The 19,746-nt window shown below is 44.2% G+C and overlaps 1 protein-coding gene and 2 long non-coding RNA genes across 3 annotated transcripts; 2 read left to right on the forward strand and 1 right to left on the reverse strand.

Moving 5' to 3' along the window:
* The first annotated feature begins 868 nt into the window (after positions 1–868).
* On the forward strand, positions 869–4,730 carry LOC128149236 (uncharacterized). The gene is made up of 3 exons (XR_008237582.1): positions 869–1,448; positions 2,420–2,484; positions 3,545–4,730. It is a non-coding gene; the product is annotated as an uncharacterized LOC128149236 (long non-coding RNA).
* A 5,242-nt stretch (positions 4,731–9,972) lies between these two features.
* On the reverse strand, positions 9,973–12,056 carry LOC128149243 (uncharacterized). The gene is made up of 2 exons (XR_008237583.1): positions 11,771–12,056; positions 9,973–11,180 (listed from the first exon to the last, which is right to left on the reverse strand). It is a non-coding gene; the product is annotated as an uncharacterized LOC128149243 (long non-coding RNA).
* A 352-nt stretch (positions 12,057–12,408) lies between these two features.
* On the forward strand, positions 12,409–15,223 carry OTUD1 (OTU deubiquitinase 1). Its single transcript, XM_052804224.1, has one exon. The coding sequence runs from the start codon at positions 12,636–12,638 to the stop codon at positions 13,992–13,994; it is 1,359 nt and encodes a 452-aa protein (XP_052660184.1). The 5' UTR covers positions 12,409–12,635; the 3' UTR covers positions 13,995–15,223.
* The last annotated feature ends 4,523 nt before the right edge of the window (positions 15,224–19,746 follow it).

Raw genomic sequence — 19,746 nt, forward strand, 5'->3', positions numbered from 1 at the left:
GGGATTGGACTAGATGACCTTTAAAGGTCCCTTCCAAGCCCAGCCGTTCTATGATTCTATGTGAAACTCCCCACTGAAGCAGCTGCGATCCCAGCTGTAAGGCTGCCCTGTAAGATGCACAGCGCAGCCAAAAAGTCTGAATTACCATGGGCTCTGTTAACTTTAATTTAGTGCACAAATAGATTACTTTCAATCAAACGTAGAGGCAGATTCTTCCAAAACAGAAGAGGGAAGTGTACACCAGATACGGTCTTATCCCTGCCGGTCCCCAGAACAGCAGCAAAATACAGGGAACGTTGTTAAATAGGTAAGACAGAGGTATTTAGGCGAAAGATCGGCCTGTACTCACTCCAGGAGGGTTACCGACAGCCAAATTCAGGATGCGTGCGGTTTCATGGTCGAAAGCACCGTGGAGCGGAGTCCCGTTAACACCGTCCGGGAACGGCCCTCGGCCCCCGCCGTTGTTAAACCAGGCGCGATCTCCACGGAACGCGGTGGTACCCACAGCGCTCGGACAGCGACCCGCCGCCGCCGAGGGCCGCACCCGGCGCAGCCGGACGCCGGGTCAGGCCCCGGGCCCCGCCGCCCGCCCCGCCCCCGCCACCGCCCCCGCCCCCGCCCCTCACCGGCGCTCGGGCTCCGGCTCCAGCGGGCAGCACACGGCGGCGCCAGCAGCTCCGGCGTCTGCGGGGCCGGGCGGAGGGCCCGGGGGGGGCCTGCCCGCCCTCCGCCGGGGGACGCCGTCGGCGGAACCGTGGCAACCGGGCCCCACCCGCCAGCCCCGCACGCGGCGGCGGTCGGAGCGGCGAGGGCGGCGACGCTTCCGCCCGCGGGCGGCAGGAAGTGACGCACGAGGCTGGGTCCGGTGCCGGCGGCGGAGTTGGGGTCCGCTCCGCCGGCGGCGGCTCCGCTGCTTCCCCGGCCGCGCCTTCCCCCCGCCCCGGCCTCTGCCGCAGAGGCACGGCCTCCTCCCACCGGCCCCCGCCCGCCGGACGCCCCGCCGGCCCCGCCGCCAGCTCCCGCCCCGCCGCGGCCCCCACGGACGCTGCTGCTGCCGCCAGCAGTCGCCGAGCAGGCCGCCCGCCCGCCGCGGCAGCAAAGCCCGGTGTCTGGTTCACCCTGGGAAACCTCCCCGAGGGGAGCAGAGCCGTCCGACCCCAGCGTCCCATCTCCCGAGAGGCAGAACGCTTTTCGTCCCTTTCTCCTAGTTGCTGCCGGTCCGCTGTTAGTCCGGGAATCATCTCGCTTTCCTTCGCGATGTTTTTCTCATCCGACACGCGTTAATCTACTTCGGTAACCTCTTCCCCACCTTCAGCCAACCTCCTCGCTGTTACAAGCATGTGAACGCAAGACTTCCTATTTAAGCTAAAAGTGCTGTTAAGTTGAGAATACAAATGGGTAGATACTCACTGGAGAGTAATTGTCTGAGGAGACTTCATGCACTCCAGGTAAATTATTGTCAGGTCAAGAAGCCTTTTCCCCACATCGTGGCATGTCTCAGAGAATATTGCATGTAGTGTGGGACCCAAGTGCAACGATCCCCACCTCATACTGAGCTTCACCCACTTCCCTCTCCTCCAGTCTGTTTGAAAACAGGTGAGACGTTCAGATGGGCATTTTAAGCTACGTAAGAATGAGAAGGAAAGGTGGAGGAAATACAGAATAGCGGCTTAGGTGCTGGAGGTGGAAGAAGAAAAAATCTCTGGCAGTTTATGACTGCAGGCTAGAAGATGGTGATGTCAAACATGAGTATAAGCCATTATGAGTGGTCTGTTTGCTTTCATTGTAATAACAAACTTACGCTTTGACGTTCTAGTTTTCTCATGGTTAGGAGACAGTAGTGTGATGACCAAAAGCTATGCATAATTTTCTCATAACTCTCCCTTGATAGAAGTCCATCCGAGAGTGTGGGCTAGCTGGAAAAACTCTAATGTTATTAATCTGTGTTTGAATGCACTATTTGATCTGTAGTGCTCTTTGACCTCAATAGTTATTAGCATTTAGACTGAAAACCACTTCAACTTCGCTTGAACTCAGGTTACACCTAGAGAGGTGGCGAACATTTAAATTCAAACATCACATCAACACGGCACAACTCCATGCAAAACAATGACTTATCTAATAGAAACTGTAAGGATTTTTAAATAGGATGACTGCTTCTAATAGAGTTGAATTCTCCTAGGATTAACACCTATGTCTGTTCAATGTGATACGTAATTTTTCTGGACCAGGTTACAGAATCAGTTTCCTTTGTCCGAAAGAGTAAATCACCATTTTCAGTATTTGGAGTGATTAGCATGGATAAAACCATTCCAACTTCTGTGAATCCACAGAAGTGTCAAGGATTCATATGGCGTGTAGAAAAAATGTGCCTTTATTTTCAAGAATTAAAATAACTTTATTAATTGCACCTTTTCAGCAAGGTCAGGACTCTATCTCATTTCATGCACAGAAGAAATAAGGAAAGTGATACAAACTGCCAAGGTAAAATTAAGTGCTAGATTTGTTCTCTTCCTTGAGTTCAAACTGAAAAAGGGATAAAACAGCAATCTCTTTATATTAGTGAAATGTAACATTAACATAAAAAGGGAGATTTCATTAAGTCACATGTGCTGAGTAATAGTTTAAACTGATACTTGTAACTCAGGTGGTATATTCTCAGATGTTTTCTTTCAGTTAGAAAAATTATAAGGGTAACTGAGTGAAAGGCAGCAGTTTTTACTTGGCTTAAAAAGACCATTTGTAAAACCTGTCTTACTTTTAGGTCACCTTCCAACAATAGTAATGTAGAGAAGAGTGCATTTTGGTTTGGGAAAAACTCTAATTTGCCATTGGAAACAGAAGAAGTTTATTAACATAGGCTGTAGCGTGACATGGCAAAAACTGCCAAAAAATTACATTAACATTTTTACGACATGTAGGAATCAGATTACAGGTTAAGAACACTTGTTTTCTTAATGCCATAGATTGCTTCCATACATATGAAAGGAGCAAGTTGTATTCATTAGAGGATCTGATCAGAAGATTCACATTTAAATCACTGATCAGAGGATTCACATTTATTTATTAATACTGAAAAGCATTGAAAAATTCAACACTTTGTTTATGATATATTTCATCCTGTGTTGGTTGTTTTCTTATTTTTGATTACAGTCTGGTCTTAACTATTATAACTACTATCTTTATGTTAAGTAGCTGGACGCTTCACACCCTAATTACCTACTGCAGTCATAATAATCTTGTTTATTTAGAAATGTCTTTGGTCTCTAGCCTGGGCAAGGCCAGCTATTGGTTCTTTTGAGATAATAATCAAACGTTATTTGTTTATAGTCTTCATTCACCAAATTCCCTAAAATGGACTTTATGGTATTTTAACCCAGTTAGGAGCTGCTGAAAATGGATTTGGATTGTTACTGGTTCCAAATCTTAAAGAATAGTATTTATGGCATAATAAAATACTGGCTTTAACTTTGCAAAATGAGTTTAGTTGTAATCTTTGAAAACGGGATCCTACTTGCCTCTGATTTGTGTCCCATCTCTCCAGGAGCATTGCTGTTTCGCTGGCCGGGGCTTCTGCTTTCTGTGCAGGGAACACTGTGGCACCACAAGCGAGAGACTGAGCTTCTGCATGAGCTCTGCTCTTTCTCACCATGGCTTCCCACACAGCTTAGATGAACTTGACCTCTAAGGAACTGATATTTACAGTTGCACATAAGATCTTTTTAAAACAAGATACCCTTTTAGTGCTTAACTAAACCACAGTATTTAGGGTCCATTATGTTAGAATGGAACAACAAAGCTGCTGTGGCTGTTCGTGATGTGCCTGTTTGTCTCTTTGGCCTGGAAATGTTCAGTTTCAGTGACAGGATGGAACTGGCAATGCACAATAAAGCTCCTCTCCCAGCTACCTCAGGTTTTTGCTTCAGATTCTATTTGTGATCATTTTACACATTGAGTCTTGTTTGACCGAAGTCATCAAGAGTTAATGTCAGCTCATTAATTTCTGACCGAGTCTCCAAGGTAACCAGGTTCATGTCCTAACAGTTCTTGATATTTTTTCTTACAACCCAAAATTTTAGTCCTGTATTTCAGAGAAATAAATAATTTTCTAACTTAGAGTAGGTCACAATACAAGTATGACAATTAAAACCATACACATTTCCTATTTTTCCTCATTATCTGAGCCATGTTTGTTGACCTAAGAGAATACAATATATCTATTTTATTCTCACTGGCTTTGTTGGAAAAAGTGAACAGATCTTCAGGCATATAGATCCTTCTGCAAGTCTGAAAAAGCAGCAGCAAACTTTACAAAAGAGAGTTGCTCTTTGTTTAAACAAATTACACTAATTCCTTGGACAATTTGGAAGAAAAAAGTGTAGCAGCATTTTCAGAAGACAGCTGTATTTGCATGGGGAGAGAATGACAGATCATAAACCCCCAGGAAACAGAGATAAATGGAGCAAAGAAGTGGGACGAGATTTGATTGCACATTAAGATCAAAGTTTTTACTAAGCTATTGCCCTACTGTTATCTTTAAACCATAATGGTCCTCACATTCATAGGCCACCCTGATTTCACCATGCTGCTGCTAGTATTTTGTTACCAGGACCCTTTCATAAAATTATTTGCAATTATGTCATATCTGAAAGCCAAGGCTGTGAGTGAAGACTAAATATATTCATTGCCAGTTTGTATCCATTTCTTTTTGGCCAACACTGTCCTTTAACTTAACGAGCTCTTCTCACTCCCTAGTATTTCATCTGTGATGTATTTATAGAGATCCCTTCTCAACCTTCATTAGGTAACACAAGCCAAGAACAGTTAGTCTCTTCTTGTTAGACAGTCACCCGTGCCCTGATCATTGTTAATTCCTCTTTGCTCATGTTCCAGCCAAAATTCAACATCCTTAAGCAATGTTGACCAGAAATACAAATGCAGACAGTATTCCAGATGAAGTGTCACAAGCCCTTTCTACAAGAAATACTTATTTATTTTGGATACGTTCTCACCTGCTGTGTTTGAGGATTCTATTTGTCCCTTTGAAAGCTCCATCACATCAGAAACTATAGCGATTCAGCAGTTGAACAGCATGTGTGGGTCTTTCCTCTGTCCTGATGGTTTCCCACAGATGAGATTCTGCTAATAACAGAAATACTGACCTGCCAGCAGGTGGATGATGTTTCATTTTGTGCTGTTGAATTTTATCTAGTCACATAAGCAATTCCGTCTCTAGTCTTCAGAAGTTTCCCATACGATGTTTCAAAAATCTTCTTTATTGCAAAAATGCTGCTCAGCTCTGAGTCATTAGTGAAAGTCAGTAGCGCACTAAATGCCAGTGTAATTAATGAAAATACTTAAGTCAGTTCCGAGAAAGATCTTTGAAGAACTCCACTAGCAAGTTTCTTTCAGTGTAACAGTTCCTTTAAATTGTCTTCAGTTGTCTCTCCCCCAGCCAGGCCCATCACCACCTTTTATTTCTTGTTTGAATCCCCATCTTCATTGGTTTGGTAATGCCTTGTACTATGCAGTATCAGAAACTTTATTTAGATACAGCAAGATTAGATATACTAAATTTCCTATAGTAACTTTATATCAAATTCAGATAGACATGCACAAAAACCTCTGTTCAGTTGAAGGGCCCAGGTCTGATATAGTAACCTCATTATATTTGGGATTCTTAGTCTGAGTTACTAACTGATTAATGCTTAATTTTTGTAAAATTGTGCTTGCATATAAATCACAGCTTGAAGATGTTTATATTTTCATGTACAGATAATGTAACTCTTACAACTAGTGCTTCTTTGTAACAATTTTAATGTTTCAGTTACACTTGAATAAGTTCTGAAACTCTCCAATTGCTAAAATATTATATTAATCTCTCTATAGATACTCAAAGCATCAGGAGCACTACTTTGCATTTCAGGCTAACTAAACTGAGTTAAGATTCCATTCTGATTGGAGTTACTGGTATAAATCCACTAACTGGAGCATAGCTGTTCCTGACTTCTTCCAGTGAAAATTACTTCAGATTTGGGCTCATTGTTATAAATGCTCTTTTAAATTATCTCTTGCTGTAGTAGAACTTTGAAAATGTCAAATCAGAAAAATAGTTCCATATTGTACATTTAGGTATGGTAAACTAGGTTAGGAAAGGTTTAACTATTTACACAGAGTAGGACATCTGTCAGGATGAATTGATGTCATCCCTCCTCTCTAATGGGTCTACCTGTGTTATTTTTTTCTTGTTAGACAGTGGAGTTAAATAGCTGTGATCTGATCTTGCTGTAACAGTTAGCTCTGCGCTACACAGGTGGAAACAGAACAGGTTTTTAATTGCGATGAGGTAAGTTCTCTCCCTACATTTCATCAGGACTAGGACATGACTTGCTGAGCTGGTTATGTAGCCCATAACCACAGCCCTTTCCCACAGGAAGGACTCGGCAGTGGAACAACAAAGCTGGTTAATGTAATTACATGCTATTCCATGACTCTCAAAGCACGAATGATGAAATGTGGTTTTCTGCGACACTCACCTTTTTCCTCCTTTTGCTGCTTACTGATGGCAGAAAGGTGGGGAAAGGTGTGCGTTGCAAGGTTGTGGAGGATAGAGGGGATGACACTTCCTGTTGAATCCGTCTGTTTCCAAAGCCTTTCTGTTGCGAGGCCACACATGGAAGTACTGGCTACTTGCTACCTCACTGGAGTATTCTTTCACTTCAAGAGCAGGCAGTATTGCACCTTCTTTTCTACCACAGTTATTTTATGCTTAACAGTTTTTATCAAGATTAATCTATTAATAGTATTTCCTGTAACTGTGAGTGGCGATTTCCTGCTTCTGGTATTTCTGTATTGCCCACTTCCCCTACCTCCTTCACAGTCTGTCCTTGTCAGAACTCTGTTCTGCTCTTGGTATTAGTCAAAATACCTACTTTCCTCAACCCTAAATTTGCCATTAACCAACATGAAAGGGAGAGAAGGTGACTATTTAATTTCCTATAACTGATAACAAAATATAGACATTGCAAACACTTCTATATCTTGTAAGGTTTATTAAAATAGAGGAGATAACCCTTTCTAAATGTCATACACATTATAAAGCTTGTTTACATCATATTATTACCACTAGGTTTTTTTTCAGAGGAAACAGCATTGTAGATCCCTTTTTTTCTGGTAGCATCTTAAGGCTTTATGCACAATGACCATCACAAATGCTGTCTACACTTCTGAGCAGAAATGAGAGACCTGACCTGCGTCATCACTCACATTTAGAGACTCACTTATGAAGTGGAATACCACCTGAGACCTTGAGATATGAGCAAATGTCTATATTTATCACCAACAGCCCTTTTTCCACAAACTCTTGCCACATGATGTCATAGCGTGGGTTACATCTCTAATGACTAGTGCACCCATACAGTGAATAAGATTTTAATTTTAACGTGACAGTATAGCAGAAGCTGAACAACAAATTGTGAGGCAAAGCTCTCCGAGACACAGCACTTGTTTTATGCAGCGTATTCACACCTCAGAAGTAAGTGAGGATACACTTTCTCTCCTTTTTATGTTAGTGGTACATTTAGGGTTGAACAAGTAGGTAGTCTAGTTAATACCAACACTTAAGCCAGCACAAAGCAGCTGGCATCAGGAGAAGAAAAAAGAGACTGGGAGAGGGAAAGAGCAGAATTTGTTCTTTTGGCAGTGCTGTTGGTTCGTGACATCTTCACAGGTTCACTAACTATACCCTGAATAAGTTAGCTGTAACTTGGTAATTTTATGAAAGGAATGATACGCTATGATATGATCACCTGCAGGCAACAGAGGATAAAACTGATGGTTCAGGAAGTTCCTTCTAGTTCCAGCTTATATGTATTTCTTCCCTGTATTGGAAGATCCCTGATACAGATTTCTATTTTCTATTAATTTTTAAATTTTGTCCTTGATATACCACTTCAAATTATTAATAAAAATTAAACATTTCATTTTCCAATTACATACAAAGAGCTATTAATTCATTAAATACTTCAGCCAGAAATATCTTTGGCTGAAGGGCTGTAATGTTGGCACAAAAAAAAGCAGCAGTGGAAACGCTTATTCAGTGTCATTCAATACATCATTTAAGCTAACTTCTTCCTTCTTCACTAACAAATGTTCCTGGTGATGTAATTAATTTGTTCCTTCTATGCCAATCATGTATCTACTACACATTAAAGCTAAAAGTAGTTCCACTCTCAGGCATCTAGTTTTACGTCAGTGAATACCGCTGTTGTTCCACAGCTGTTTTTGTGATCGTGGTTTGCCTTCTAAACAATCTAAACAATTCCTGGAATGTGCAGCATAACCAGTGGTAACAGTCACCTCAGGAGAAACTTTAACCACAGGAGATGTTTATGCTTTATTACTACAGAGATTGTTTCAAGATCTGTATTAGCAAAGGACGGTACATTACCTTATAATGAGTGAACCAGAAGCCCAGGAACATTAATCTACGGAAGATGGTGAAAGGCATCTCCATACTGTGTTCTCCTCGCTTTCCAAACCCCTCTAGTGCCTGTGAGGCCACAATATGCAGGCAAAAGTGACAGAAGTGGCAAATGCAGGAATATTCTGGAAGCAGTCAATCTGTGTGTTGTGTTTTATCCAGGCCACACTAAAGCAAAGTTTAGTTTTTCCCTGGGATCAACAGCAGGTCTATATGCAGCTCAGAGAAACAGCAAAAACCCATCTTCTGGTAGCGAAAGGCACTAAAGGCACAACCACGTGCCCCTGGCTTTTATAGATACCTTGCATTGAAGACACTCAAATTCTTTCTTGAAATTTCTTTTTCACAAGAACTGTATTCATAGCACTTGAACATTCCTCTCTGGAACAAACCACGGTTTAGGACATTATTGTTAAAACCCTATGTCAGACATCTAAGAAAACGACCTTTTAGGTAAGTGCTAATTTCTGTTAACTGCTAGTATGAAAGCTGAAAACTAGCCATGAAATGCTTGTGCGCAGCAGTTCCAATGGGATTTTTGTCACTGATCATCCAGAGAGACTGGATTCCCCCCAGGCCAAGCACGTGTGACTAACACTGGGTGCTCAGTTATAGAAAATGTTGGTTACATTACATTGTCAGTGTTTAATAACACCACAGGTAAAACACACCAAGGTGAGATTCTCTTTCCATTTACTTCACATGAGAGGTAATAAATATGTTAAATGTAGTATACTATTAACACTAAGTGGTATAAATGTTTGTTGTGTCTCTCAGTTACCTAGCAACAGATTTTGATTATATTTTAACCTTATTAGCAAGCTTACTATGTGCATTTTAACTGAATATATAGGTAAGACATTATATGTTTATAAATGAAAAGAGACTAAAAGAACAATCTATCTGCTACCATTACCAAAAACTGCTGGCATATTTAGTGTGTATTTCAGGATATTCCTTGGATTTTTGTTCAGAGATAAACAAGTTTTTTTTGTCCAGAACATGCTATAGTAGAGCATCAGAATACTAACACGACAGTAATTTGGGCATACGTAATAAATCTGTTTCTTTCCTCCAATGAAGCACCACAAGCGTTGTAACTCATTGTAACTAACAATCAGAATCAAACAGCTGCCCATCCGTTAATGTACCACTGTTCCAAACAACCTATGGTTTTGGACAGGCAGAACAGGCATTAGCGGGAGTTTCCGTAATATCCTTGAAGAAAGAAAACTGCAGTATTGAGTATTCAAAATGCAGCACTCACTTATGACAGAAGTGCTCTTATTCTGCTGGATCTATTTACTATTCTCTTAACAGAAAGAGCTGCCTCTCTCTCCCCCCCTCTCTCTGTTACCAGACTATTTAAGACTTTAAACCCACCACCCTGTAGTCAGCTCTGGCATTTACTAGCAGACAGAGCAGCAATTCACTAAGCAAAACCACAGAGATACCTTTTTTAAACTAAAAAGAGTAGGCAGAAGGGCTGGTGAGCATGAAGTAATGTACATCTTATTATAATAAACAATGAACAAACCCACAATGAACTGCTACTGGCACATTTAAAACCCCCTAGGAGGGGGCAACTTCCAGTGATTTTACATTAAATCACCTATGAATATACTAGAACACATTTTAACTTGGAAATGCACCTTGTCAAGTTTTGACTAAGAAGTAAAACTAAACAGGAGTCTTTCCTTTGCTCCAAGCCTTCATTTCAAGGAGGGAAGATTTCAATTTACCACTATTTGATCAATATATATTCCTCCCTAAGCAATGATTAGTCCAGAAATAAAGACTCACTGACTGATATCACAAGCTATATTTAAAACAAAGTTCTGAACATTCTGAAATACAAGAGTCACTCGGTAATTTCAGAGCAGTTGTAATATCTTATCCCCCTGTAACAGGCTGCCAGAAATGCTCCTGGCTAATGCCCATCGCCAATTCTTCTAAAGATATCAACTTTCTGGCTGTAGCAGGTAAGTCAGGACATTTGGGCTTTGATTCATACCTGATACACCTCTTACAGTTCAACTTCGGAGGCAGTAATTTTGGATATATATTGACTCTGTAAATTTTTATTAAGAGGTTCCCAGTAATGCATGGAATTAGCTGCTGTGTTTTATCCAGAATAAAAAAGCAAGGTGGATGTGAAAATTGTTCCCATAAATATCCACAGTTTTTAGCATGAAGGATTTTAGCAGTTTTCCTTCGATACGCAAGTTAGCCAAGGGGATCAGAACACGTTTTCTGTGTAAAGAGAATGAAATTCCATATTGTGTTGCTGGTAGCCCTGGAATCAGCTGCAGAGATTGAAGATCCCTGGACGTGGATCCAAAAGACAACCAAGGCTCCAAAGAAACAATTATTTTTGACATTGCAGTCTGTTGCAAGTGATCCTCTTGGTTACATCTTTTTAATTAACATAAATGGAACAAGGAAAAAATTTTCAGAATATCCAAATAGAGGATTTTTTGTTGTTGTTTGGTTGTTTTTTTTAAAGTTCTGCAATCTGCTTGGATTACTAAAGCTTTTCTGAAGATATTTGAGACTCTGGGATGGAATCCAGAACATTTTTTAAATATCACTTTGAAATTACATATATCGATACCTTTTTTTTTTCCATTTTGGTAGGAATCAATGTCTGTGTTAACATTTGATCATAGTGTAAACTGGTGTTTCTCGGTCAGCATGCCTGTCGGAACATAATCAAATCCAGTGGTATTTGTCATGGACAAAGGGTTAGATACAACTTTATTTATACCACAGCTAAGGCTAAAAGATGTGGCTTAATTTTAAGACACTACAGGCATTAATAAACCAATTATCAATGATCCCTATGAGACCTATATTTTAAATCTGGTCTCTCCTGTTATTATGTGATGATTTATATCATACTTTTTCAGTATGCATGCACTACATTTTCCGAAGCAGGACTGCAGGCGGGCAAATACCAGCTTGCGCCAGTGACTGTCAGAAAACTAATGAATGAGTATTATTCCTACCCCAGCTGCAGATTATGAATCATGACACTGATTACAGGCAGGCAGAAGCATCGTTCCTTTTCAATAATAGCATGGATAGAACACCGCAGCAGTCAACTGTCAGCAGAACATCTCCAATAATTTACACTTGACGGTCAAGCCCGAAAATCGGACTGCTTGGCCGACAAACTGTCTCAAGAGAAATTCCTTTCGCTGCCTTCTCTGGCATTTCCCCGGCCGGCCCCCAGAACACCCAGCGCCGCCGTCCCCTCTTTGAAGCTTCCCCAACGCCTCCCGTTACCAAACCATCTCACAGCCGGTGCCCAGCCCAGCGTAGCCGAAGTTCCGTGCCGGCAGCCCGACACGGCAGAGAGCAGCCATTTCTACCCGAAACGCTCCTCAGACGGAGGCACCCGTTTCCGCCAGCCTCCCCGCGCCTCCCCGCCACAGCCTCGGCTACGGAGCGCGGCTTCCCCGGCACCGGCTCTCAGGCGGCGGAGCTGAAGCAGACCCAGGGAGCCGGCCCCACACGAGAGAGCCCAGCCCAGGGTCCCCACAGACCGCCCGCCCGATCCCTCCCCGCCAGGCCCGGCGCCGCTAAGGGGCGAACCGCCCCGCCCCCTGGCGGAAGGGGACGCGGGGAGGGGCGGGGCGGCGCTCGCTGAGGTGACGCATCTCGGCTGGGCTGGGCTGGGCTGGGCTGGGCTGGGCTGGGCTGGGCTGGGCTGGGCTGGGCTGGGCTGGGCCCGGCCCCTCCTCGGCCCCTCCTCCCCCCCCTCCCCCCCGCGCATTCCAACGTGCCTCAGCCCTGAGGTAAACACGGGCGCGGCCCCGCCCCCGGGCCCGGCCTCCAGCAGCTTCCAGAAGGGCCGGAGAGCGGCGGCCGCGCGCGCCCGCGGAGGGGCGGGGCTGGGCCGGGCCGGCCGGCGGCGGGGCCGCGCGGCGCTGGTGGCGCAGTCGGAATTGCCGCCGCCGCCGCCGCCGTGGGGCCCAGCCGGCAGCGGGGCGCGCAGGGGCGGGGCGGCGGCGGCGGGGGGGTGATGCCCTTGTTTATTTTTACCCGGGCGGCTCATCCTCTCCGGCAGCCCCGGCGCGGCCCCCGCCGCCGCTCCCCGCCCCGGCTCCGACGGCACCGCCTATAAAGCGCCGCCCGCGGGGAGCCGAGGATGCAGCTCTACAGCTCCGTGATCACCCACTACCCAGCGGGCGGGACGGCCGCCGCAGCCGCCGCCGCCGCAGCGGCCTCGCCGAGCGCAGCCGGCGTCTTCAAGGTCTCCCTGTCGCCGGGACCCCCCGCCGCGGAGGCACCGAGCGCCGCCGACGCCGCGGGCCCGAGCCCGGCCGCCGAGAGCCCCGCCAAGGACGCCTTCGCTCCCGGGGGGGGAAGCAGCAGCAGCAGCAGCGCCGCCGCCATGCCCGCCTTCTCCTCCTGCCTGGAGGTGATGCCGAGCGGCCCCGCGGCGGGCCCCGGCAGCCGGCCGGCGGGCGGCCCGCAGTACAGCTCCTGCGCGCAGGTCACCGTCAGCCGCCGGCGGCCGCTGGAGCGGATCGTGCCCATCCGCATCGTGCAGCGAGCCGAGGCCCCCGGCGAGCTGGTGCCGGCCTCGCCGCGCAGCCGCGCCTGGCTGGAGGGCATCTTGGAGAGCATGCGGCAGGCCGGGGGGGACGGCGAGGCCGCCGCCCTGCCGCCGCCCGCCGAGGAGCCCAGCAACCGCAGCCTCCGCCTCAGCGAGCACTGCCAGGCGCTGCAGGCGGCGGCCGCCGGCGCCCAGCCCGGGCTGCTCCCCGGCCGTCGCCCCGCCGCGGAGAGGAGCAGCGGCGGCCAGGCGCAGCCCGCCGGCGGCCCCTCGCCCGGGGAGGGGCGGGAGGAGGAGGAAGAGGAGGAGGACGGAGCGGGCCCCGACGCGCGCAGGGGGCCCGGCGGCAGGCCGGAGCGCAGCGAGAAGCTGGCGCTGTACCTGGCCGAGGTGGAGAAGCAGGACAAGTACCTGCGGCAGAAGGGCCGGTTCCGCTTCCACATCATCCCCGACGGGAACTGCCTCTACCGTGCCGTCTGCAAGGCGGTCTACGGGGACCAGCGGCTGCACAGCGAGCTCCGCGAGCAGACCGTGCACTACATCGCCGACCACCTGGACCACTTCAACCCCATCATCGAGGGCGACGTGGGAGAGTTCCTCATCGGCGCCGCCCAGGACGGGGCCTGGGCCGGCTACCCGGAGCTGCTGGCCATGGGGCAAATGCTGAACGTGAACATCCACCTCACGACGGGCGGGCGGCCCGAGAGCCCCACCGTTTCCACCATGGTTCACTACCTGGGGCCTGAGGACCTGACACGGCCCAGTATCTGGCTGAGCTGGCTTAGCAACGGGCACTATGACGCTGTGCTGGACCGCCTGTGCCCCAACCCGGAGTACGAGGCGTGGTGCAGACAGACTCAGGTACAGCGCAGACGGGATGAGGAGCTGGCCAAGTCCATGGCAGTGTCCTTGTCCAAGATGTACATTGAGCAGAATGCCTGCTCTTGAGACCTCCGGGGCCTCAGGCTGGGAGCTTTGCTGCAGGGACTGAGACAGACAGAAGGTGTGCTGGCTGTGATGGTGATGCCTTAATCCTTAATGAAGCAGTGGCACCCCAGACTGAGAAGGACCGTAGATCGTGGGGGATAAATACAAACGTGTTTGTAATATTCTGTTGTAAAGACTTAGCCTTGGATTATTTGCAAGCAGATTCTCTGTGTGTGTTTGTGTCACCCCTCTCCACTCTCTCTCTCTATTTTCTATAAGAATGTATTTTTTGCACAATATTTTTAAACTGTTACCTCCATCTTCTACATCTTGCATTAGTATATGGCTTTCAGCTGTACAGCCAAAAACGTTTGTAAACAGTTTTTGTAAATAAGGCTTATGATGTAACAGCTGTTTTTTGCTGTGTTTTTTACCCATAAACCTTATATTTTTACCAAATGAAGTTGATGTCAAACTGACCCTCCCTAATTGATGAAAGCACCGTGGGTATTTTCTTGCAAAACTAAAACAATGGGTTTTGTAAAAGTGCAGCAAAGTATGAACAGACTGCTTTTCAGAACAGTTGCTTTCTCTGCCTGGAGCACAGAACAGGTCCTTTGAGCCAGTTGGAATGCAGCTACACATGAACAGTACAGGGAGCAATTGACTCTTCTGTATTTAATTACTGTTTTGAGTAAACTGGCCTCTTGTTGCCTGGTTGGCTCACCCTCTGCTCCATTTATATTATTTATCTGTAATAACAGAACATTAACTTGCAATAGAATGTTGTGACTAGATAATAGTCTCCTGCTTTGGCAATAATTGCCTTGGCTGCACCTCGGTGTTTGTGTTCTTGTTTCTGGGGTTATGGTGTCTTTTGTATAAGCCCTGCTTCTTTTTTGGCACTGGTGTTGCACCAACAAATCATTATCTGATCACAACATTTTATTCACTTGACGCTATTTTCTAACCAAGAAATCAGGAATGGTATTCTACATTATGGTTAAAAAAAAAAAAAAGTATTTAAATTGAGGTTTGTATGGTTTGCTGGGTCAAACATTTAAATGTTTCCAGTCTGAATTCTGTCTCTTCTACTTTCTGATTAACTTGTTAGATATATTTATTAAGTAATGCAGTTTGTACTTTTTTTATTTTGTAATATATTGTGATTTTGGAATTTATACTGTATTTGTATAATAGGAATATTCACAGCTAAAATGGAATGAATAAAGAATGTAATTTTACTTCTGCTCTTTTTTTCCGCCCTTTGCATTCCTGGTGTGGTGAAGAACTGCAGGTGCATTCCCAAGACCCTTTATTTAGCTTCTCTGCCTTAGATTCCCCAATTAAGAGGCGGGAAGAAGGGGCATGGTACTTTACAAGTGTGAGCCACTGATAATTCTGGTGTCTGAATATGAGAAAGAAAGGCAAGCATTTAAAGACAGTTGAATATCTAATTCTTTTGTAACTGTGAGAGATCCTAGCATATCTCTTTGCCAAGGAGAAACACTTTTGTATATTAATATGCCTTAGAAGAGGGGTTCTCGAGCATAGTACCTGGGCTGGTAATGCCAGTGGTTGTGATGAACCAGCTCTCTGCTGGGCCGTGCACACTTGGGTTTGGACTTTGGTAATTGGGAATCTCCATTCTGCAGCCAGTCCCAAACTAATTTTAGATTGGCCCTGTCACCAGTGATACCTTGGCAACCCGCTTGTTACTTGAACAGAAGTAATGTCATAAGGAAATACAGCTTTTTGCTCCCCTTACAAGGTGGAAATGCCTCGCAAGTTGTTGAACAGTACTCTGTGTGTGCGTGCATGCATGCATTTACAAATCTACCCCTGATCTCTAAAAATACTAGAAGGCCATCCTTAAATGATGGAAGGGTACCGGGTTAAAATTAGATTTAAAAATGAACTAAATAGCTGAAGTGCAGCAGTCTTAATTGAGCACACTTGTGATAAAGAGCTGCAGGTTTGACTGTGTGTATATTTGGTACTGTTTCACAAGATGCAAAGAGTAGATTTAAATAAATTTAATATGTTATTTCTGAAATACTGGTAAATGCAGACTATGTTTTTCCCCATTTTCTTCACACACAATCATGCTTTTTCTTTAAAGGTTAAATAATGGTGGAAAAAACCAGTCTTGCTAGTCCACTATTGCTTAGCTTTACTGAATCTCTTGAAAGCTGAGTTCTGAGGTAAGAGCAAGGCAAAGATGCAGACATGGATGTGTTCATGAGGAACAGAGAGAGCTGATGAGAAAAACGGCTACTCGGGTGGCTGTAAGCAAAAAAATCCAGCATCACTAAATATCAGTGATGTGCTTGACTGATTAAAAACTTTGTATCCCAGACTGCTTAGGTTTTGGGTTGGATATGATGAATTCCTTCGAAGTTGTCAATATTCCAAACTTTTAAAACATTTCTTTTAGGTCTTCTAAAATTACCATTTTCAGCTATATCGTGAATTGTGATTACAAATTTTGTTTGTGTTTTGTGGCACAAGCCTTACAAAACACTCGCAGAGTAAGCTAAGCGAAGAGGGATTGGTATTGTATAGTGTTCACTCTCTGAGGTATAACTTGTATTAAAATATCAACAAAAAAGTAGTGTTAAAAAATAATAGCGCCGAACCCTGGGATAAGTTCCCACAGGGTTCCTTAGCAATTTTGATGCTACTGCATGAGTCACAGGGACATGCAGATAACTTTAAGGAATTTGAAAAAACTAGGTTACCTGTTGAACTAGTTTGCAAAGACATCGAGGATGTATCGCTGCAGCATGTAACAAGGCACTTGTTTTTGCAGCTTGCATTACATACTGTATCTGTTCTAGAAGGAAACGACAAAAATGGCATGTCAGACATTTCAGGCACGTGGAAAGTGAAAACTTTTTTGTAGCTCTCATGTTTAAAGTTCAGCTGAGACGCTTGGGTTCAGATGCAAGCTAGTGGTGTCTTGCTTGAGTAGCAGCAGTAGAGGCAGTTTTGTGGAGTAGTTGTATAGAGGCAGTGATCCTAATATGGACAAAGTGTTTCAAAACTGCTTTTAACATTGTCGCTTGCCCCCAGCAAAAGCACAAGTAGATGCAAGTTTTCAAGTTTTCCCTCACTGTCCCCGTTCAACAATTCCAGTGACGAAGGAAAGGACAGATGTTGTCCTTGCTCATAATTTCAGTACCCGATTATTTTAACCTTGGCTAATCACTTGCGTAACCCAGCTAATCCTTAGACTTGTCTGAGGACGTTGGTGAACAGACTCCTTGTTATTGACGATAGGTGAGAAGGAGAGCTTGATTTTCAATACTCAGTTGTATGGTCCTTTAAGCCAGGTAGAAAACGCTTTAATTCTAAACTGAGCAAATGTGAATTGGAGTCTGTGGGAGCATAAACTTTGCAGTGCCATCTTTGCTTGTATTTTATAATACAATTGTGAATTAGTTGACTTGTTGGATGGTTCATTTCAGGAGTTTCTTAGGTTGCCAAGACTATGGCATTCTGTCACTCAACATGCAATGGATATGTTAGAATTTTTCTGTGTGTTGAACAGGCTCTGTTACACAAAGCGAGGTTTGCAAGAACTGAATTGGTTTGTATGTACAATGAATGCATCCTAAAATAAGGGTAGTGGGAAAGGGAAGATTTGTGTAAGTGTCATTGTTCTTCATCTCAGTCAATGGTTTTCTTTTTGGAAAGTTCAGTGGATGACACTTCATGCTTAGTAACTTACTTGGGATGCATAAAAGTATAAAAGTTGCCTAATGCCAGCTACTGGGTTTATCTGTCCTGTTCTACTTGGCTGGTACATTACATGTGTACAAGGTAAATCTGCTACATTAATGTCACTTGTAATAAAGGTGTATTTCAGTACTCCTTGTACATGTACAAAACCGCGTACATCCAAATATTTCTTCTCTCTGCTTTTGCTTTTATTATGTCAGAATTAGTTGCTAGGATTTTTGAAGATGAGATTCTAATTTTGGTTTAGTGGTTTGTCAGTGCGCACCTACATGGCTTCTGAATCTAAGCAGAAAATGACGATGGGTATCTCACAACAGGGACAAGTACCTGGCATTAACCATTTTTTGTTTATACTCTTTCATACATATTTAACAGTTTATTGATATGCATTGAAAAGTGTTCCTAGGATGTTGGTGCAAAATGGTGCAAAATGAAAAAAACCTCAGCTTTGGTGTTAAAAAGATTGTCCCATTTCTGAATGGCATGGTTATATGAAAGTATGCAGCATGCAGAAAGGTTGTGAGTAACCGTTTGAAAGGACATCAGCTCTGCCAAATGCAATTCTGTAGTCACCGGGACCTTTTTAAAGAAACATAAAAAATTAAACCTTGAACTTTTTAGTAATATACATGTGCATTTTAGTTGAAAAAAAGTGGCTTTCATGTTTCCTGTTCAGTTTTAATTTATAATCTGTCTTTTTAAAAAGAAAGTTTATAGTATTAATGGATAGACAGATATAGCAATGCAGTAATATATTGTACTTCAGTCATTTTTTCCCAGAGTTAGTATTTAAAATATTTTTTATACAAGGAAACCCATTCATGGTATTCAGACTGCAAACTGATAGAAATAAAACACTAGCAAGTTCCAGGTTTCTGTTGCACGAGTGGTTATTATTCTGTCTCCTCATATATTTATCCTAATTACTGAATAAGATCAGGCTTCTCTGGAGAAAACGTGAGCATGCAATTGTAGTAGCATGATGCATGTACACACATAGAACTAATCTTTCCTGTGTGATCTGAAATTTGGCATTTCCTGCATTTTTAGCATGTATTTTTAAACCATTATGCTTCTAATGCATATTTTATTCCCTACAGTTTTTACTGGAACTTGTAGAAAATAAACTGTTGCGTCCTTCCTACAAGGCACGTTTAATAGCGTTTGAACCTTCAGCACTGTAGCACAGTTAAGCTGCGTAAAGAATGGCATCTGCAGTGAAGAAGACTGTTGAAGGAGGGGAGGGTAGCTGGGCGAAAGCTGGAGCCAGGAGATGGTTGCGAAGGATCCTGGGTTGTCTTCTATCCTTTCGTCTCCCGTGTTCACCCACATCCCAAGCACGGGGAGATCCCGACTCGCTGTGATGGGCAGCGGGCCTGTGCCACTGGTCTGGTGACAGTGTGCATCAGGCTCGCTGTTGTTGCTTGTTGGTGTTTAGCTATGAAGTTCTTATCCTGCCAGGCTTTTGGGGCGCTGCAAATGAAAGAAGGGATGCAACACTCTATCTTAGAAAAAACTGAACAGAATTTCACAAAGACGTGGCATTTTTCTTGCCTGTGAACTTTTTTTGCTAAATATCAATGAGTTAAAGCATGGTTGAATATCCAAACAGTTTGCAAGGACCAACATAATTTAAAAAAATCACATACAGCGCGTTAGCAGCTTTTTGAGACTCCAATAATGCTTGAAATACCTTTTTTTACATTAATCTGTAATTTCATTAGACCATATTATTTTCACAGGTACAAGGATCCAGCATTTTTCTTGCACAAAACTTCTATTTTTTTCTGAGCGTAAGACTTCATTTTTCAGCTATTCAACTAACCGACATTTCTGGGCAAGAAAACCCATGGTTTCAGATCTCTGGGTGGGATCTGGAACTTGGTAAGCTCTGTCAATTTAACCTGATATGGCTAAGAGCAATACTTCCCATCGTTGATGCTGTACTCAAGTTTAGATGGCTGCTTTTAGAAATAACATGATCTTTGGAACTCCAGCTGAGCTGCTTCTGATATTTTTTTAGAGAGAG

Source organism: Harpia harpyja, chromosome 1 (assembly GCF_026419915.1).
Source record: "Harpia harpyja isolate bHarHar1 chromosome 1, bHarHar1 primary haplotype, whole genome shotgun sequence".
Lineage (NCBI taxonomy): Eukaryota > Metazoa > Chordata > Aves > Accipitriformes > Accipitridae > Harpia > Harpia harpyja.

Bases quoted from the DNA above. Each gene is read 5' to 3' on its own strand.
- OTUD1 (XM_052804224.1), top strand. From the start codon at position 12,636: ATGCAGCTCTACAGCTCCGTGATCACCCACTACCCAGCGGGCGGGACG.